This window comes from Megalops cyprinoides, chromosome 23 (assembly GCF_013368585.1).
Source record: "Megalops cyprinoides isolate fMegCyp1 chromosome 23, fMegCyp1.pri, whole genome shotgun sequence".
NCBI classification, from domain to species: Eukaryota; Metazoa; Chordata; class Actinopteri; order Elopiformes; family Megalopidae; genus Megalops; species Megalops cyprinoides.
The window spans coordinates 17448346-17469245 of record NC_050605.1 but is presented as its reverse complement, the minus strand read 5'-3'; the positions used below and the strand labels follow the sequence as shown (position 1 = coordinate 17469245).

General features: G+C 50.0%; 1 protein-coding gene across 2 annotated transcripts in view; it reads right to left on the bottom strand.

The window, feature by feature from the left end:
• Positions 1-205: 205 nt before the first annotated feature.
• reln (reelin) overlaps positions 206-20900 on the bottom strand; it is a 128949-nt gene continuing 108254 nt past the window's right edge. The window contains exons 43-65 of one of the 2 annotated variants that reach the window (XM_036517514.1): positions 18965-19115; positions 17844-18102; positions 17062-17311; positions 16533-16701; positions 15535-15675; positions 14868-15045; positions 14242-14435; positions 13862-14115; positions 13291-13445; positions 12864-13078; positions 12384-12561; positions 11882-12057; positions 11634-11740; positions 11065-11307; positions 10555-10730; positions 10229-10302; positions 9901-10062; positions 9322-9479; positions 8498-8717; positions 7735-7932; positions 7123-7221; positions 5374-5379; positions 206-825 (exon numbers count right to left, since the gene is read on the bottom strand). In XM_036517514.1, the coding sequence (XP_036373407.1) occupies positions 729-825; positions 5374-5379; positions 7123-7221; positions 7735-7932; positions 8498-8717; positions 9322-9479; positions 9901-10062; positions 10229-10302; positions 10555-10730; positions 11065-11307; positions 11634-11740; positions 11882-12057; positions 12384-12561; positions 12864-13078; positions 13291-13445; positions 13862-14115; positions 14242-14435; positions 14868-15045; positions 15535-15675; positions 16533-16701; positions 17062-17311; positions 17844-18102; positions 18965-19115 (3860 nt within the window). In that variant the 3' untranslated portion in view covers positions 206-728. The remainder of the gene's footprint in view (positions 826-5373; positions 5380-7122; positions 7222-7734; positions 7933-8497; positions 8718-9321; positions 9480-9900; positions 10063-10228; positions 10303-10554; positions 10731-11064; positions 11308-11633; positions 11741-11881; positions 12058-12383; positions 12562-12863; positions 13079-13290; positions 13446-13861; positions 14116-14241; positions 14436-14867; positions 15046-15534; positions 15676-16532; positions 16702-17061; positions 17312-17843; positions 18103-18964; positions 19116-20900) is intronic. The other variant, XM_036517513.1, reaches the window with a different exon arrangement.

Here is a 20900-nt window from a genome sequence, read left to right as displayed (position 1 = left end):
CCGAGGTACCCTCGGCCAGCCAACCGAACCGGACCGTCCGAGAAAAAACACGGAAAAGAAACGATTGAAAAAAGTGAGTATAAAACGAACGGACAAATGAACGCAACACCACAGTCAACTTGTCACGAAAAGAACCCACAGACACACAGAACAGCAAGAACACAGTACTCGTAGCTTCGTTTTTTTTTCACCGTCGTCCTCGTCCTCGTCTTCCGCCTTCAGCTCCGTCCTTGCGGGAAACAGGTGCGGATGGTCCCACCTGACATCTCAAATGTCGCTCCACAGTTTCTCCTCTTCCTCAGTGATTTCGTTATACTTCACAGTGTGGTAAAAGAGGAGTGGGGGGGGGGGAGGCTAGGGGGCTAGGATTGCAATTATAACTGTAATAATAACAAGAACAGCAATAATAATAATATTAATAAAACAATTATAAACCTGAAAAGTCCATGGAAAAGTAAACAAAAACGGCCACTTTGTTGCTCTGTCCTTCCCTTCACTCTCCCCCAGGGAAGGCCCTTTTTTTTCATTGGCTGCAGCTGCAGATCTTCCCAGGCTTCTAACTGGATGGCCCGTGTGTCTGTCAGAGGGGAGTGGGATGGTCTAAGGCTGATTGGAATCCGCTGGTGGGTGGGACTCATCAGGGCGTTATGTCATCAGGGCAAAAGGGAGGGAGGAGGAGGGGCTTTATGTGTGATTGGCAGGTCATGGGGCGAACCCCTCTCTTATGTTCAGGCTTGCTGTCGCAGCGCCCGCCTCTTCCTGCTGTAGTATTGGCGTAGACCGGTCTGTCGTGCAAAGTTCATCATGTAGTTTTGTTTGCGGGTGCTGTGGAGAGAAAGAGAGAGTGAGAGGGAGAGAAGGAGAGAAGGAGGGACAGTGATTAATGATCTAATTCCCCGTTCGCTCCGAGCGTCCATAACAGACAGAACCATGCTTGGCAGCTTGCAGGTCATTCTCATTTTGGTTTCCTCCCATAACCTCAAACACTCATCCATTGGTTCTCCGCACCTCTCCTGACCACACCGTAGTGTCCAAGGCCCAACTCTCCACAGACTTAGCTGTCCTCTTATTTGGCCAGGGGTGGAAACAAAATGACCTATAGTCAAGTTTTACTGGAACATAAAATACCCAATATAGTATATACTGTTATATATAAATGTCATTACAGATACTATTTTCCATTTTCACTCTTGACGGCAGTATAGCATAGTGGTAAGGAGCAGGACTCGTAAGCGAAAGATTGCTGGTTCGATTCCCCACTGCTGTTGTACCCTTGGGTAAAGCACTTAAATCCACCACTGCCTCAGTAAATATCCAGCTGTATGAATGGGTAACCTTAAAAAAATTTAAACCTATGTAAATTGTTCTGGATAAGAATGTCTGCAAATGTCAAATTTCCCCATTTAAGAATATAGACAGTTACACAAAAGTTTCTCTCGACTGATTCAGTAAGTGAAGGCAGTCATTGACAGGAGCATGTTGGATATCTGATGAATGCTGTTGTGGTATCCCAGTCCTTTAAAACACAACTGTTCTGAATTCTCACTTGATGACTGCTATTGCTTCATAATGGCATCATGGTCCATTTTCTCTGAGTGGGACTTTAATTCTGAAGAGACTCTAAAATGGCGATCTTAGCAGTTACAGAACCACCCTTGAAAAGTAAATTGTAATGAGACAAACATTTGTGAAAGGTGATCAGGCTTAAACAATTACACTGAAGGGATAGGAAGCCCTACAACACTTCACTATAAGATAATTATTTTCACGGCTGAACTGTGGTATAGAACAGAAAGGCCTCCATCAGCTTGATGCAAGGATACTGTACAAACAAGTCTTTGAAGGGTTGTGACACATTCAAGGGTGAATATACACACACCCATGTGATCCCTCAATTTAATCATTATGAAGAGAACAGTGTTAAAGAGGCTAATCACCCTGTAAATGCATATCTCACAGGCTTTATGCAAAGTTGATTGCAAAAACTGACGCAAATGAACAGGAAACATTATGGTTGCAGGTATATTGAAGTTCGAGGCAGAAACTGCATGGAAGTGCTGACCTAGGACCAGATTTGCCAGCCACAATTCAAACCTTAACAATTAGAAGATAAACAGCAAAGCTGGTCCTAGATCAGCACTTATGGGTAATTGTTTGCCTGATGCCATGGAGAGAAGGGTAAGTCCAGGCACAAAATGAAATAATTTGTGAATATGAGCAAATGCTGCGGACTTTCATGATGTACAGATAAGGAACATTTTCACAAGACTCAGTTCAAAGGGTAGCCTGGGGCCAAAAGATCCCATATTGCTTTCAATTCTAAAGAAAGTATTTATTTCAAGAGTGAGGACTTTTAGATTATTGACATGCTTCTCTCTGGCCCCAGTTGGACCATGCTACAAATTTCTTATCCTTCCAATAAAGTGCTTCCCAGGATGATTCAACTAACCCTGTTTGGCCAGTGGCCCAGCGCCTGATTACATAATCCCTTTCTGCTCCACAAGATCGGACCACTATTCCTACGTTTGGCGAAGCCAATGATGAAATTCCAGCATCACTGTTTTGTTTGTTTGCAAAAAAAAAAATGTGAAAAGCATCTAAAAAGCTTGTGGATATGGTCTTTTTATCTGTACTGTTTTTTCTGTTGGACGCGAACAGGGATCTTTCCAGAAAAGATGAAATCCCTGTGAGAGACAGGGCCAAAAGAGTCAGGAGGAGTGACCTCTGGCTGCTCTTTCTCAGTGAGTGTTTGAGGTCATGGTGGAAGTCACGGTCAATGCTGGGGACTTAAATAAATAAAAGAGAGAGAGAGAGAAACTAAATAAACACAAAGGAGAAAAAAAAAAAAAAAAAGCTGTGAAAATTGCTCTTGCTTAGCCTGTCAGTGCCTCTTCCATCCAGCAGGGCGGTGCCAGTGTGCCAGGAGTGCAGCCAGGGCAGGCAGGGGCCTCTGCAAAGCGGGGAGGGATGGGGGGGGGAGGGGGGCGGGAAGGGACAGAGGACTGGCGAAGTGGGATGCTCGCTTGTGGTTTGTTCCCCCCCCCCCCAACCCCCGTGTGATCGAGGGTGAGGCACAAGCTGGAGTAACCCCCATCTAACTGCTCAGAGCAAGCTGCAGGCAGAGAGGGTTAGATCTGGGGGTGGTGGGGAAACCCGGGGTTCGTGGCAGACACAGAAAGCCATGCAAAGGGTGTCGGATGGAGGGGGGGGTTAGTCAGACAGTGAAATGTGGGCACAGTGGTGTCTGGGACCCCAATACACAAAGATCACCAGTCAGACAAACCGTGACGTGAGCCTGGGAGCACACAGGATGAGATGCGTGTGAGCAGACCCGTGTGCGCTCGTGCCCACCTCACACGCACGTGTATTGGTCAGAGATGCACAGACTCTGAGAGACGAGTGACATGGCTGATTTAGGGTCAGTGATGAGGACGGTCGGGATGGCCCTCCGCCCAGAGGAACTGGGGGTCCTGATCTGACATCACAGATCTGAGATCTGTGTTTGAAGCATGGCTAATGTTACCTCCCTAAGAGCTTGAATGAGAGCGTGTCCATTAACTGTTTCAAAGTGATGTGAGGGGAGATACTGAGTCACCCTGATAGCCTGTCCCTTCCCTCACCCATTCTGTTTCCATGACAACCTCAAAGTACACCCAGAGAAATACACAGCATTACAACACCAACACTACACATCCTATAATATAGACTATACACAACTACAACTAAACAGCAACACTAAAGCTAGAAGCTCACAACCATCAAAGGGACAATGTATAACTACGCGCATGTAACAACAAAATCACACCATCACTGAATTATGTGTGAATATGTATGAATCTAAAACATACCACTGGCATCGAGCTGATCAGTAAAAAGAGGGTATTTTCAGCATTCAGTATACTGTATAGTCTTTACATGTTATCTTAAACACGCATGACCTGTGTCAAAGAGTACACCCTGTGTGTTTTACGTATATTCAAATACATGTGGTGTGGTTTGAATTTACCTTTCAGCAAATAAGCACAGCAACACTCAGGTCGCTTTCATCAGCTCTGAAATACCTTTCCTTTTACAAGTGCAGCTCACACCGGATCTCCTGAGAACAAGGGGAGATCATCACTCCTGCTCTCAGCTAGGTCACTACCGTCAGAAATAGGTCAAACACGAGTGATGTCACTTCCTCACCAAATAGCAGCCGGAGGCTAAAGCTTGCCCAAAAGGTCCTACCCTGCGGTATCAGAGATTGAACCGTTTCTCCGAAAAGGCCAACTTATCTCGTTTGTCCTGCCCTAAATGGCGACCCAGGGGGGAGGGCTGACTGGACCCATAGCCCCAATCTGACTGGGCGTACGGGGTTCCAGACAATCCGCTTACCCCATCCCCCCACCCCCAACCCACCGTTTTCCCATCTCTAACACCCCCCCCCCCCTCCCAACAGCTCAGGAAAGCACCACACTACAGGGCCAGGTCAGACATTGTTTATGTCTCCTTGATCAGACATTAGCAGGATGACCGCCATTTAAGCTGGATAAAGATTTTCCTCCCTTAATCCCTCAAACACCGCAGCAAGCACAGCTCCGGCTCGTTTAAGAGCCTGGCATTTTTAATTTGATCGGGAGGGGATCTCCCAGATAACGACAGGTGACGGAAGAGTTTGTCATTCAAAGACCTTGATACCTTGGATATTACCAAAACTGCACAGCAGAAAGCATATTCAGTGAAAATCAGAAATGCCTGTCCACTGCAAAATCCAACTGACAGAAAGGCATGTAGGGAAATTGCTGTCTAAGAATAAAGCCAGTGGCTCATTTATATTTATTTCAACCTCAAATTTCATTTGCTGTCGTCTGCAAGGAATGAGGCTTCACAAGGCTTTCTAATTTCTATCCCCGACGTCGCAAATCCTGACTCCTATCATACACTCCTATCAGAGTCACACAAGAAACAGCAGCTTCCTGACAACATGTTGCTCTCATGGATCCTTCCTCCTATGTGAAGCTACTGGCAAAATGCAGAGATGTGTGTGTGCGGGACATTCTTGAATGCATTGTTTGCTCTGCTTCTCCGATGTTGCTGGGTGAGGCTGCGTGTTTGGGAGAGCTTTGCTTGGGGGGGTACACCATGACCACGTATTTTCCCGCCAAACTTTCAGAAGGCTGCTCTCTGAAGGTTTGGGAGGAGGTGAGGTAAGGGTTGGGGGGGGGGGCACAAAAATCACGGATGACACAGCAGAAGGGAGGACAGGGAAATACAGCGGGATGGATGAGGGAGAGGACCAGGTGCAGGTGAGGGAGGTGGCAGGGGCGGGGCGGGGCGGGGTGGGGGTGGGAGGGGAGGAGGGAGGCTGCATTCCGGAAGAGGCGGAGAACTTACCTGACTCTACAGCCATGCCACAGGGAGCAGAATACAGAAGAGAGCAGAGGTTAGAGCGCGAGAGGGGAGGGGCGGGAGGGGGCAGCTGCCACGCAGAAAGGTCTGGGGGGGCAGGAGACCCGGCCTGGGGAGGCAGGGGGGAGAGCAGAGAGGAGCGGAGAGCAGAGGAGAAGAGCAGAGGAGAGCCATAAGCACAGAGAGAGGAGGAGAGAGGGAGAGAGAAAGAAGGGAAAATCAGACAGAGCGAGAGCGAGTGAGAGAGAAAGTTAACGAGAAAATCAGATGAAGACAGGGGTTGAGAGAAAGAGAGACAGTCGGAAAGAGATGAAGAAAGAGTCAGATGACAGAGAGCGAGACAGAGAGATAGATGAGACAGAGGAGGAGAGAGGTAAGAGAGGTGGAGAGAGTTAGATGAGAGAGGGGTGAGAGAGATAGACAGATGAGAGAAAGAGGGAAAGAGAGAGACAATGAAGTGGAAAGAGAGAGGGAGGAGGTGGAGAGAGAGAGAGAGAGAGAGAGACCACCCAAGGCACAGAGGGAAAGTGAGGCGTTGGGAGGAGGAGGGCGGGAGACACAGGCAGTAACATAACGCACACGGACACAATGAGAGAACACAAGCAAAGAGGAGGGAACGGGCAGCAAGAAAAAAAAAAAACGGTGGAATGCAGAGAAGGGCAGGCCGAGGAATGACAGAATGGCAAAATATTACCGAACAGAGGAGTGAGAAGGGATGAAGAGATTAACAAGAAAGACAAATAAAGAAAAAGAGTGAGAGAGAGAGCTTTGCGAGGATCGCAGTACAATGTCCAGCTGACGCTGTGCTCAGCGGTGAGAGAGGAAGTGATGGGCAGGACATTACATTCGGACTCAGAGAAAGGGGGGGGGGGGGGGGCTAAATCTGCCTCTGTCAGTTTTTCAGGGGCGGAACTGGGGGGGGGTCGTGGCCTGTGTTAATTAAGAGCTATCAGAGGACAGGCGCCGTCAAGGCTGTGACACGGTGGGCCCAGAGTCAGAAGACTGCTGGAATAGGCAGCGCCTATCTCTCTGCTCATTGTGAAAGACAGAGAGAGAGAAACCAGAAAGCGTGTGAGAGATTGTGCATCTGGGATCAGTGTTTGACCACGTGCTAAGAGAGAGCAAAGTGGATGGTGAATCAGAGACAAGCTTAGCTATAATCTCTCCACCACTCACACTTCTAGGAGCACTTACTGCCATTCTAGGCAGATAGCTTTGTGTTAGTGTGTTGAAGGACAGATACTGTGGGTTTATATAGAGGTGTGGCAATGTATGTAGCAGCTAAGACACTGTAGGTTTATATAAAGGTCTGCCAGTTCACTGTAGCGACTGGGACACTAGGTTTATTCAGACGCATAGCAGAGCACAGTAAATTCAGAGACATTAAGACAAGCGCAGAAGGGTGTAGACTGTGTGGATTGTGTGTGGGGGAGGTGGGGGGGCTAACATGCAGTGTGTCAAACTTCCATTGCACCCCTCTTTCCTTCTAATTACAAACTGTAGTGTAGTTTCAGAATTAGTTCCAGCAGCCTGCTCATCACACACAGCAGGTTTGCTCTCAGGAAAGAGGCTCAGCCCGACTTGAAGTTGGAGAAATGTGCGGGTGGGCTGTGTTGTATGGTGCCGGGTGAAGGTGGGCCGTCCTCGGGATGAGCATGTGCGCGCGTGTGTGGGTGGTGGGGGGAGTGGGGGGTGACTGTGAGTCAGCTGAGGGAGGGCGTCGGGGATACTCACAGGACGACTTCCACATGGTCCAGCGCCCACTGGTCGTGACCCGCGCCGTCGTGACGAGGCTGCCACCACCTCAGCTCCACCCCCTTCACCCGAGCCTCCCTGCAGGAAAGAGCACAAAAGGGGGGGGGTGGGGGGGGGGGGCGTGATTTGGAAATGAAAACTCACTCCTCTGCGTGTCACTGTGACGATGCAGGCAAAGGTAGGACAGAAGGGTTCTGGTTCTGGTTCTGGTTCATTTCCCCACCAGGGAACTGCTGTTGTACCCTTGGGCAGGATACTTAACCCACAATTGCCACAGTCCAGAATCCAGCTGTATAAATGGATAAAACTCCAACCTATGTAAGTCACTATGGATAAGAGCATCTGCTAAATGTTGATAACGTAATATAAAGTGCCAACCACAAAAAATATTACTAATAATATCTATTTACTGGGATTTTATCAGGGCACCAATGTGTGTCAGTGATGGACATTTATGTGTGTTTGCCACAGGAAGCAACCACGTAACATTGTCATAATGTTTGAGTTATGAGAGTTATCACACTGCTCACAGAGACGTCAGGGGGGTGGGTCAGCCTTCGCAGGGGGGAGTGTGTGCGTGGGCTCACTCACAGCGGGATGTTGTAGGACACTCTCTGGGCCTTGGTGAAGTCTTTGGGCTGGTGCTGGGCGATGACGTGCCAGCTGACCCCGTTGTTGACGCTGTACTGCAGCAGCACGGCCCGGTCCACGGTGTCGGGCCGGTCCAGGGCCGCGTTGCAGCTGTCCGTCTGAGCCGCGCTGCCGATCTGCAGCACGAACATGATCTTGCTGCGGGGGGGGGGGACCAAGGGGGGGTGCATGAGGGAGAGATCCTGCAGTCAGCACTCATAACACTGCCGAATGTGTGCATCTGTCTGCTACAGATGCCTGCTTCTTGTCTAGGTTAGCGTAATTCTGCAATTGACCCAAGAAGGCAAAGCAGATTATGGCCCTAAAGTTGGATTTTGGTTGTCTTTAAGGGACAGAGGGGAATTTTAGCACCTATTTCTTCACTTGCAGGCAACTTTTTTGGTGTCTTTTTTCCGTCTCCTTAAGAGCAAATGTTTAATACTCTACCTTACTACTTGTGACTGGAATGTGTTCTATTAAGACTCTGCACTTTCCACTTTTAAATGCAGCATTAAATCACTCCAGGTAACCTCTCCTCTTTTGCTCAGGTATCTTCACTCATTCCTATCTTATCATACCTGTTTACACTTGCATTCACTCTCTGCAATGCATTCTGGGAGAAAAACTGAGTTTGTATTGACAAAGAAAGGAACTCTTAGCTGCAAGTCAGGCTTGAGGGCAAATGTGACAGAACCCAGCTGGTCACCGATGGCATCGTCTGTACCTGGCTCTGGTGAGGTCGAGAGGCTTGGTGACCGCCTGCCTCATCTTACACCCGTTGAAGTAGAGCGAGTCCCCGTGGGCGTGGGGCGAGAGCTGGCCGCACCCGCTGCCCACGCCCCCTCCCTGGATCAGCTGCCAGCTCTCCTCCGACACGCTGCCCGACTCGAAGTTGTCCTTGATGGAGCTGGGCAGGTCGCTGCCGGAGAGGGAGCAGTCATCACCTGGGAGAGGGCGGGAGAGTGTGGCGTATTAACAGACAAAACCACGTGTGTTCAGTTTTCCAGTGTTTTATCGCAATGGAGTGGACCGTTGGTTTCCATGGTAACGGTATGGTGCATTGTGGGAAATGCATGTTCATGAAAAGGTCTCCGTTGGGAAAAAAGCGTAACCTGAATGAAGTCACTGCAATAAGTTGCTGTAGCCATCTCGTCAATACATTACAGAGAAGAATGGAGATGAGGAGAGAGAGAGAAGGGGAGGGAGAGAGAGAGAGGACAGAAACATGAAAAAGAGGAAAGGGAGAGAGAAATGAAGTGTGAAGGAAGCGGTGAATGGATTGAGAGAAGAGTGAGTGAGCGTATGAGTGAGTGAGTGAGTGATTGAGTGTTGAAAGGTGAAAGAGAGACAGAAGGGAAGATATCACACACAGGTATGTCCACAAGCCTGCACTCCGCAGGTGTCTACTGTATGCTCAGATCAGAACTCTGATGCACACCTCCCCCCACCCCAGAAGAAAGCATCCTGCTGTTTTAAAAAGCCCTACAGTTGACAGTAGAGTGATGGGGGTCTATGCACAGTCTCCACAGACAGGAGGGGGAAACCCACCATGATGTCCCTCGTCACAGATGCACACAGCTCCGGTGGTACAGTAGCCATGCCCACTGCAGAGCCCAGGACATGCCTCCCCAATATACACATGGTCCACCCCCCAGCCGTGCCGCTCGCCAGCGCCCTCTCTCTGGATCCAGCGGAACTGCGTAGCACTGCAGCAGATGGGGGGGGGCGGTGAAAAAAAATTATTCAGAGAGGCAAGGACACACAGATAGCCAAAGCCCTGGGAGAACATGGTATGCAGGCACAGAGTGACCCCGTCTCTTATTCAATGATCCTGTTTCTCTCTGACTCAATGAGCCTGTTTCTCTCTGACTCAATGATCCTGTTTCTCTCTGACTCAATGAGCCTGTCTCTCTCTGACTCAATGAGCCTGTCTCTCTCTGACTCAATGAGCCTGTCTCTCTCTGACTCAATGAGTGCCATCTCTCTGTGACTCGATGAGTCTGTCTCTCTGTGACTTGATGAGTCTGTCTCTCCTCTCTCTCTCTGACTCAATGCACCTGTCTGTCTTCCATCTCTGACTCAGTGACTCTAACACTGTCTAACAGGCATTAGGACACAGACACATACCCAGAGGACACATGGTCAGGCAGCTGCACGGTCACCCTTGTCCACCTGGAGCTGTTGACAGGACTGTAGATGGTCGCCTCGTGGAACTGGAAGGGGGAGCAGCCCACGTTGTTCACAGAGGAGGGGAGGCACTCGGACTGTACCAACTGCCAAGAGTCAGACCTGATGGTGTTGAATAAAGGAGACATGGCATATCAGTGCACTGTGCAATACTGAGTCTCGAGGACTTCCAGCTCCCTGTGTAAGTTACTGTATTAGGCTCTCTGGAGAGCGGTGCGAATCAGTGAATGAAGGTCAAAGCAGACTGGGAGGCTTCTCCCGCTGTCACCTGGCGTCCTTCCTGTACTCCAACAACACTGAATGATGGTCCTCACAGCTGTCTGCTTCACAGCCAACCACAATCTATACCAGTGATGAAGGGAGGGAGAGACAGAGAGAAAAAGAGTGTTGAGTACCATGCACCACAGTAATCACAGGATGGGTTATTGAATGTTATGGGGCAGCAGTGTAGCATGGTGGTAAGCAGCAGGGCTTATAACCAAAAGGTTGCTGGTTTGATTCACTGCTGAGGCACTGCTGCTGTAAGCTATTGCCCCACATTCCTGTCAGAGTTCACTGGGGTCAGAGACGCTGGGTGCTCCGGAGGGTCCTGACCTTGAACTGCAGGATGTAGCCCGGCTGGACGATGAGCTCTCGGGTGGCCAGGATGTTGTGTGTTCCATCCTGGTTCTTGTTGGGCCAGTACAGGTGGAAGGACGGGTTGCCGCAGAAACCAGCCGTACGCACGGCGTTCGGGTAGAAGCTCCAGCTCTCCTCATGGGACACGCCCTCTGAAGGAGCAGAGAATTTCGGGAAGACGAAAGATTGGAGACAGACAAAGAAGGATAATTATATGTCTGTCTGCTACAGCAGCATAGTTTTTTTCCCTTTAGTCTTGGATTCCTCATCTTTTTTCTTTTATTCTGAACAAATATTTATTTTAGTATATAAAGTACAGTCTCCAGTTTTGTGTTATTGTGTTATATTTCTCAATTTTAGCCCCGCTTTGGCAGTGTTGTACATTGTAACATTGTAAAGTCATGCCAAAAAAGCAAAATTATCTGCAACGGGTGACTGATTTTTAAAACAATGTGTCATTCAAGCAAGAAAGAGTGCCTTTCTCACCATCGTCGAATGTGTCCAGCAGGGTGCTGGGGTTGATGTCAGAGCCGCCCACCAGGATGTTGTCAAGGGCCCATTGAGCGCGCTCCAGGCTGGGCGTGGCCAGGCCGGAGGAGATGGTGAAGGGCTGCCACCAGCGCAGTCGGGTGGCGTTGGACAGCGCCCCCTCTGGCAGCGCGATGTAGTCTCTCCGCACAGACACATACTTGAGGTAGTCCATCTCATGCAGCAGGGTCCAGGACACACCTGGGTGAGTGAAGGGGGCCTTTATTTAACATGTAGGGACCACACCTACTCACTTTCATCAAATGTTTCACCTCTATCCAAAATCCTGCCCACTTTGCCTGTCTCCCACTCTTTGCCTCCTCACCATTACCCACAAGCATATTGTGCTGTAGCCATTAAGCATTCAATGCACATGATGTCACAATGCCGTAGCCGTGTTCAAGGTTCACAAGGTTCAGTGTGTGGAGAGCGTATGATGTCATAATGCTGCAGCAGTCCAGTGTGCTGTGGATACAGGATCAGTGTACAGTATGAGCTCTGTGCAGGTGCAGTGACGGTTCCAGCACCTCCATCCGTGGAGTAGTCCAGCAGCACCCCCTCTTTTCGACAGGTCGGCCGGTGACACATGGTCATGTTGTCCTTGCTGCCGATCCTCGCCCAGTACTCCACAAACCTGTGAGCATACAGAGGAGGCAGTTGGTGTGGTTATAATTAAGTTTTTTTTTACAGCAAAAACAGCAGTATTGGGTCAAAATCCCTGAGCTTAGTGTTATCTTTGCTCAATGGGAATTCTGGATGGGAGGGGGGTACTGACTTGGCCCCGCGGAGATCCAGGTCCACAGTGACAGCCTGCCTGGCATTGGACCCCCCGAAGTACAGAGCGGTCCCCTCCACCAGCACCCCGCAGTCAGTACAGGGGCGCCCTCCTTCCAAAATCTGCCACTGGGGTCCCGGAGCACCCTCCCAATCAAAGCGCTCCTTCAGAGAGGCCTGAAGAGGAGGAAGAGAGGAAAGAGCAGGGGGGTCAATTCTCCCCTCCCCGCTGGCGTATCAGATCATCAAAGTGTAGGGGATTTTATTACAACTGATCAATGCTCACTTCACAAATCATCAAAAAAAACTAGTACTAAAGACCACATTACAGCTCAGGTGAGCATTGTGGAACTCTGAATTAAATTTCTTCATGTTCCAGTAAAGGCAGGAGAATGCAGGCCTATGGCTACAGGAGTGCACTCTGAATACAGGAGAGAGCGTGTAGGTGCAGTGTGTGTCTGTGTGTGTGTGTGTGTGTGTGTGGCTCTGTGTTAGCGCAGTACCTTGAGCGGCGCGCTGGCGTAGCAGTTGGGCCCGGAGAAGCCCGGGTCGCAGAGGCAGCGCTGGTCCAGGCAGTCTCCGTGTCCCCCACAATGCCCCTCGCACGCCGGCCCGATGTAGAAGTTCTCCACCGCCCACTGCGTGTCTGAGTGCTGCTGGTAGAACCGGAACCGCACCGCCCTGCCAGTACCACGCACGTGCGCGCACACACACACACACACACACACAGACGCAGAGATGCACACACATACATTCACACATGCACACACAAATATATACATATATGTATATATGTACGTATGTATATACACAAGCTTATACACTTGCAGGTGAGAACTAAATAATGTTTTTAGCATCTCAAACCTGAACTACTGAGCACTATATTTTTGTAGATTTCTTTGTTAAGAGTGAAACAGTACTGTAAAGGTCTCCACCCAGTGATCTCTTCTCTGAGTGGCAGCATTAGGCCCAGTTTGACTCACGTGTTGGTCAGGCTGTCGGGCAGCGGGTAGACCACGCGCTTCCACCCCTCAGCAGGGAAGAAGACCGAAGGCTGGGATACCTGGCCTCCGCACTGCGGGTCGGCCGGCAGGCACTGGGGCACCAGGTACTTCCAGGACACCCCGAAATCCACCGAATACTGGACGTGCACCTGCCTCTCCGTCTGCCGCTCGGGTGCACCACAGCCCACCGCCACCTGCACGTGCAAAGGTCAAAAGGTCAACACACACGGAGCAGAGATCTCAGAAACAGAGAAAACAGAAAGAGCTATATTTTGTAATATTCTAATATTACAAAACCTGATATGATTGAATCTCAAAACATATTTGAGATCCAAAAAGGCCACAGATATCAAAGATATACAGAGGTACAACTTCTAGGCGGAACCAAAAAAGAAACACCTCTGACCTTGAACTGCATGACCCAGCCGCGGTCGGGGATGATGTCATGAGTGACCGCATACACCTCCCGTCCGTCCACGCTACCGCAGACCATCACTCCGTCCGGAGAGCCGCAGAACCGCTGGACCGAGCAGTCCTCTGAGAACAGCCAGTGGTCACTCACTGCCAGGGACAGGGGGGGACAAAGTGACCTGCAACTTCCTTCATTCTCAAACCCAGACTCCCAACAAAACCATCAATACAGGTTGACGGATGTGTGCTGTCCACTTCATACTGCTGTGCAACTTGTAAACCTTAGCTATGTGTTATAGGGCATGAATATTGAATATAATAAAAATCATTTGAGACATCAGACTGCCATTATCCATATATGCATAATATTGCTGGATACTGTTCATCATGATCATTACTACACATTATTACTACACACACTTTGACTGTTGGATGGGCCCATTCAATGAACAGAGAAGAGTGTGTGTGTAGTAATATAGTAGTTATTACTACACACACATTCATTTTTCATTGAAAGGGTCCATAAGCCAGGCTTGTAGGTAATCTCCAGCCCATCTCCCCAGTACCTGTGGCACTCTCCTCTGGCTCGGAAAGGAGAGCAATTCGCCCGGTAGGTGTTCCATCAGCGGGCGCTCTCTCGTGATTGGGCAAGGCCACCCCTCCGAACGTGTCCAGGATCTGAGCGTGGGGGTCGGAGCCGGCGATGAGCACGTTGTCCAGCGCCCAGTCGCCGTGGTCGGCTCCGTCGTGCTGTGGCTGCCACCAGCGCACACGCACTCCCTCCTCCCGCGCAGCGGGGGGCAGCAACACGTTCACGAACCTGTGCACAGAAAGCAGGAAATCCAACATGACCTGCGACCTTCTAGCTTGTTTGTGGCCAGCATTTTTTTCTTTAAAAAGCAGCAATGCTGCTACCCAGGCTTGCCGTTCTACGTGTGAGGCCTACCCTGGCTTGCTGTACTGGTCGTAGAAAATCTCGGTCAGCAGGTTCCAGCTGATGCCCCCGTTGAGACTGAACTCCAGCAGCACGCCCTGGTTACGGTTGCTAGGTGGGATCATGCAGCCGTACATGAAGTAGAACTGGACGAACTCGGCGTTAGTCAGGTTCAGGTCCATTGTCACCAGCTGACGGCTACAGCTCTGCACACAGGGAGACACAGGGCAAAAGAACAAGTGAACAAAATGATAACTATGTGAACTACCCTTTAGTCACCGCTGGGGAGGCACATACACAAAGAAATAAACGCAGATTTACAGAATGAGCGTGTGTGTGTGTGTGTGTGTGTGTGTTTGAGAGAGAGAGAGAGAGAGAGAGAGAGTAAGATAGTGAGAGGAGTTTGAGGGACATTAGACAATCTGCTGCTGCAGTTATTTGTTATAAAGACAGACAAGCAAATAGATAGGGGACATATAGACATAGACAGAAAGAGAGAGAGAAGACAGGAAGGGAGACACAGAAGGACAGACAGAAAGAGAGAGAAAGAGAGACAGACAGACAGAAGGAGACAGAGAAGACAGGAAGAGAGAGGGACAGGAGGACAGACAGAAAGACGGAGCGTTCAGAGCTCATACCCCACTGAAGTGCAGCGCTGCCCCAGAGGCCACAGCCCCACACACAGTGCTCAGCTTGCCCCCGGTCAGGAGGTGCCAGCTGCTCGGGGAGGGGGGGCGGCTGAAGCTGTCCTTCAGCTGGGAGGGCAGGGGGGACTGGGGCTCGTCGCAGTACTCCCCACCCCACTCTGCGTCACACCTGGGGGGAGGGGAAGGGGGGGGGCGGAGTCAGCACACACAGGGCTTCACTCCATAGGTCAATTTTAAGCCAAAATCACACAAGGCAAAGCATTCATTCCTTAAGAGTGACATATCAGCTTAGAATCAATGGGTCCCACTGGCATACTGTGGAAACAGGACAGATATACTAGCGGCACCTCTGAAACAGAAAACAGATAGGGGCCAAGTCCTCTAAGAACAATGACAGAAAATAACAGAGCGAGTCAACGTAACGTGACTGTGGTTCTGACGGGACAGTGAGGCTTTCGTGAACTCCATAACAGAGGTTCTGTGTTCTGTCAAACAATGACCTGCTTGAACCAAACAAAAGATTGTGCTCGGCACACCATAACACTGTGATGGGTTCAAAAGGGAGAGTCACTCATAACACATGAAAGCTCCACCCGTTTTGTGGTTAATAGGGCCACGCCCGTTCGTGCCGTGTAGGCCCCGCCCCACTGTCACTCACACACAGGTGCTCTGCTGGCAGCGGCCGTGTCCCGAGCACATGTCCGGGCAGCCGTCTCCGATGTACAGGTTGTCCAGCGCCCAGGTCTGCTGCTTGTCAAACGGTGCCTGCTGGTACCAGCGGAAACGGGTGGCGGGAGACCTGCCACACAACAGCAAATAAGAGCATACAGTCAAGCAGTACTCGCAGTATTTAATGCCCCTGTTAAGGCACTATATTGATTATAAAAAAGAAAACGTGTTCCTCTTTTTTGATGCGTGATTTTTTTTTTATGTGTGGGTAACTAACAATGTGGTTACCCCCGACTGAAAACATCTGATATTGGGATTCACCATTACCGAAAATGCGTAATCTATAGCAACTTGGAAGAGAAAGAGTTAAGAATGTATGTATTTAACATAACCGTGATTGCATTACTAGATCAACCGTGTTAATGCTAACCCTGCAAAGAAATATAGATTTCAAGACTCTAATGTGAAGTGTCATTTTCATCCTTTGGCCCATTAAGTAAGTAAACATTGCTACCGTTCTGAATAAAGATAATTACTTTTATGTGAATGTAATTTGTTCTGCTCACTGTCCTTAGCCCGTATAAGGAAAGCCTTATTTTGCATATCTATTGCATAAGCTATTTTGCATATCAGGTGGTGCAGGTTTTAAGACGTGACAGTATTTGAATGTCTTCATGAGCAAAGATCATGATAGTGCGATTTCCACATTTAAACACGTGTGATTGAAACAACTACATGCTCCAGTTCTGTAAAAATGTTTAATGAGCATATACAGCTCATCAGCATTCTTCATTTGAATGGATCAGTTTAGCTCAAGGTTACACTTTCCACTGTTGTCCACTTTCCAAACAGTTATACGTTAAACATTATGAATAAATGCTGAGGAATATGTTGATTTTATCTGTCAGAAATGAAATTATCCTTAAATAAAAATGAGACCCTGGCCTGCTCGCTGTGCCCTAGGCGTGCCCTGTGTTTGGGCCTGACCTGGCATAGGCGGGGATGGGTAGGGTGACACGCCCCCACTTGTTGTAGGTGTCTGAGACCAGCAGCCTCTGCAGGGTGTAGGCGGAGCAGTCAGGGCTGGTGGGCAGGCAGTCCCTCACCAGGGGCTGCCACGTCAGACCCAGGTCCAGGGAGAACTCCAGCTCGATCGCTGCAGAGACACACACACAGACACACACACACACACAGACACACACACACACACACACACGCACGCGTGCACACAAACACACACACACACACACACAAACACGCATACAAACACAAACACACACAAACACGCATACAAACACAAACACAAACACACACACACACAAACACACACACACACACGCACGCACAAACAGACATGAATGAGACAAATCTCATGCACCCCTCTGGCTCCCCATATCTCTGCTCTCCCCACACATCTACTGAAAATTCTCTCCTTCTCCCAAATCCATCTCCTCTTTCAACTGTCAGCAATCTCCCATCTGCTGCCCCACCTCTCTTCCTCTCCCAGGGGACTCACCGTAGCAGGAGTTGGTGACGGAGCAGGAGGCGGAGAAGTCGAACTGTATGAAGGCGTCCTGCCCCAGGCTGATGTCAGTGGTGACGGCGTAGCGGGTGTTGGACTTCTCGATGAAGGCGAAGGCCTCGCCCTCCGAGCCGCACACGGGCATGCGGGTCCCCCCCGGGTGCAGCAGCCAGGAGCGGCCGTCCATGGAGGAGAAGTCATCCTCCAGGGGCCCCCACCCGCTGGCACTGCCTCCCACCACCACCTGCCCTCACACACACACGCACGCACGCACGCACACACACACACACACACACACACACACACACACACACACACACACAAAACAAACACATAATGGATCAGGACACTCTCCATTTGCTGTCACCACCACCAATCATTGATCTATCAGCCTATCAAATTTGTCTGCGAGCTATGTATCTTTACATAACTGCAAATATAACACGTACATAAGTAAATCAAAAATGTGTATCACATATATTGAAAGTATATTTAAAATGCAAAGATATAAATCATAAATTCAGTTTACAGAAAACAATAAGACATGTATTATTTGTAAGCTATGCTGGTTAAAAAAGTGTTAACATGATCCTTTGCTATAATATTGACAACTTTACATCTTCTGTGAAATGCCAGAGCAAAAACTGTCATACTGTAGGTGTCTGGTGACCTGCTTATCTCTGAGAGGATTTCTGAGACTGAGGTTTACTGATGGATGAATTGCAAGGCTGTGGTTCTGAGCTGCAGCACATGGGTACAGTGGTTCTGGGCCGCACCTGGTCCATGACCCAGGGGCTGTAGAAGTGTCCGTTTTCGGAGGGCTGCCACCAGCGCAGGCGCGTGGAGGGGGTGCGGGCGCGCAGCGGGATCTCCAGGGCGACCAGGCGGGCGTGGTTGCTGCTGTTGCTGAAGAGGAACTCCTGCAGCAGGGTCCAGGTCAGGCCTCCGTCCGTGGAGAACTGCAGCAGCACTGGCTGGGAGCGGGGGTCCGGGGGGGCCTTCCCACAGCCCAGCCTCAGGAAGAACTGCACAAACCTGCAGGGACCCAGCACACGGGTCAGGGTTTCAGAGACTCCTACTCGCAACAGCCAGCAGGCGTCCCTGTAGCTACCTTTCGGGTCCTGTTGCCTGCTGCTTCCCCAATCTTACTCCAAAGGGCCCTTCTTCCTGTGCCTGGTCTTAATTTAGGTAACCATTTTCACCTGTGTGTAGTTAGCCTAGTCATGTGTTTTGTGTTCTTTATAAGCCCTGCCTGTTCCTTTGTTCAGTGCTCAGTCTTGAGCTGCCCTGCCTTGTGTGCTTCCCTGAGCCCCAAGTATGCATGTTTCTAGTCACTAACAAAGATTCTTTGTCTTTTAAAACCTATCTGTGTTTCTGCATGATCTCTGCATCTGGATTCCTCCTGCTCAACACACACACACACATGCTCCTGTTCAGAGCTATTGCTTGTGTGGCTGTGTTTATTCAAATACCTCCAGTTTACTCTTTGTTCGTGAGTGTGTGTCCACATCTCTGATTGTGTGTATGTGTATGTGTCCGTGTCCAGGTATGTGCCTGTATGTAATTCTGTCCAGGTGAGAGAACTGCATCCAGGTGTTTGTATATCTTCAGTTGTGACCGGGTATGTGTATGTCTCTACTTTCAAACTGACCAGGTATGTATGTTTTCAGCTGTGCCCTGATGTGTGTGTATGTATACTTACTGTGTCAAAGTTTTTGTATTTGCCTGTGTTCAAGGGAGTAAATACCTTCTTATTCTAATGTTTCACTGTCTTTAGGTGTGTTTATATCTCTTGCTGTGTCTATGTGTGTATGTGCAGAACTATGTTCAGGTGTGTGTATGTCTTGCCGTGTCCTTGTGTGTGTATACGGAGGTGTTTCAGACATGCATGCGTTACCTGGCGTTGGACAGGTCCATGTCGGTGGTGACCAGCATGCGCAGGCCGTCCTCACTGAAGAACAGGTGGTTCCCGCTGGACATGATGCCACACTTCCTGGATGGCTTCCCTCCACTGAGCAGACTGAAGCGGTCTGCATGCATGGAGCCCCCTGTGCACACAGTCACACAGGTAACAGCACCGCCAACCTCACAGTCACACAGGTAACAGCACTGACACCCTCACAGTCACACAGGTAACAGCACCGTCACCCTCACAGTCACACAGGTAACAGCACCGTCACCCTCACAGTCACACAGGTAACACTGACACTCTCACACAGGTAACAGCACCGCCAACCTCACAGTCACACAGGTAACAGCACCGCCAACCTCACAGTCACACAGGTAACAGCACCGCCACCCTCACAGTCACACAGGTAACAGCACCGCCAACCTCACAGTCACACAGGTAACAGCACCGCCAACCTCACAGTCACACAGGTAACAGCACCGCCAACCTCACAGTCACACAGGTAACAGCACCGCCACCCTCACAGTCACACAGGTAACAGCACCGCCACCCTCACAGTCACACAGGTAACAGCACCGTCACCCTCACAGTCACACAGGTAACAGCACCGTCACCCTCACAGTCACACAGGTAACAGCACCGCCAACCTCACAGTCACACAGGTAACAGCACCGTCACCCTCACAGTCACACAGGTAACAGCACTGACACCCTCACAGTCACACAGGTAACAGCACCGTCACCCTCACAGTCACACAGGTAACAGCACCGTCACCCTCACAGTCACACAGGTAACACTGACACTCTCACACAGGTAACAGCACCGCCAACCTCACAGTCACACAGGTAACAGCACCGCCACCCTCACAGTCGCACAGGTAACAGCACCGTCACCCTCACAGTCACACAGGTAACAGCACCGACACCCTCACAGTCACACAGGTAACAGCACCGTCACCCTCACAGTCGCACAGGTAACAGCACCGTCACCCTCACAGTCGCACAGGTAACAGCACCGCCAACCTCACAGTCGCACAGGTAACAGCACCGCCACCCTCACAGTCGCACAGGTAACAGCACCGCCAACCTCACAGTCACACAGGTAACAGCACTGCCACCCTCACAGTCACACAGGTAACAGCACTGCCACCCTCACAGTCACACAGGTAACACTGACACTCTCACACAGGTAACAGCACTGCCACCCTCACAGTCACACAGGTAACAGCACCGCCAACCTCACAGTCACACAGGTAACAGCACTGCCACCCTCACAGTCACACAGGTAACAGCACCGCCAACCTCACAGTCACACAGGTAACAGCACTGCCACCCTCACAGTCGCACAGGTAACAGCACTGCCACCCTCACAGTCACACAGGTAACAGCACCGCCAACCTCACAGTCGCACAGGTAACAGCACCGCCAACCTCACAGTCACACAGGTAACACTCACACCCTCACACAGAGTACAGAAAAACACCTTCCAAGTCTTCCAAACATATAACAAAAAGCACTTGAAAATGACACACTACATGCCACAGTGTACTTTTACCCTGCTAACAAGCACACAACACAGAAATTACACTCAAACTTTGGAAAACAAAGTCACAAATAGGCAAATGCACCACAGACAGCGCAGACAGCTACTACACAAAACACATGGTCCCATCACCTCACAAATAAACTCAGAGGGCTGTTGCACAGACTGAGGGGTTTATAACAAGGGTGTTGGTAATCCACCCTTCACAGCAAACGCACAACAACTGGCAACCATACAGTCCACACAGACAACTCCCTGTGACCCCATCGTGCGACATCAGTCAGTGATGGGGTCCTACAGTCTGTGCACAGCACGAACAACACCGGTGCGGGACGGGGTGTGCACGCACACGCACACGTTGGCACATACTCTCTCTGCGTTT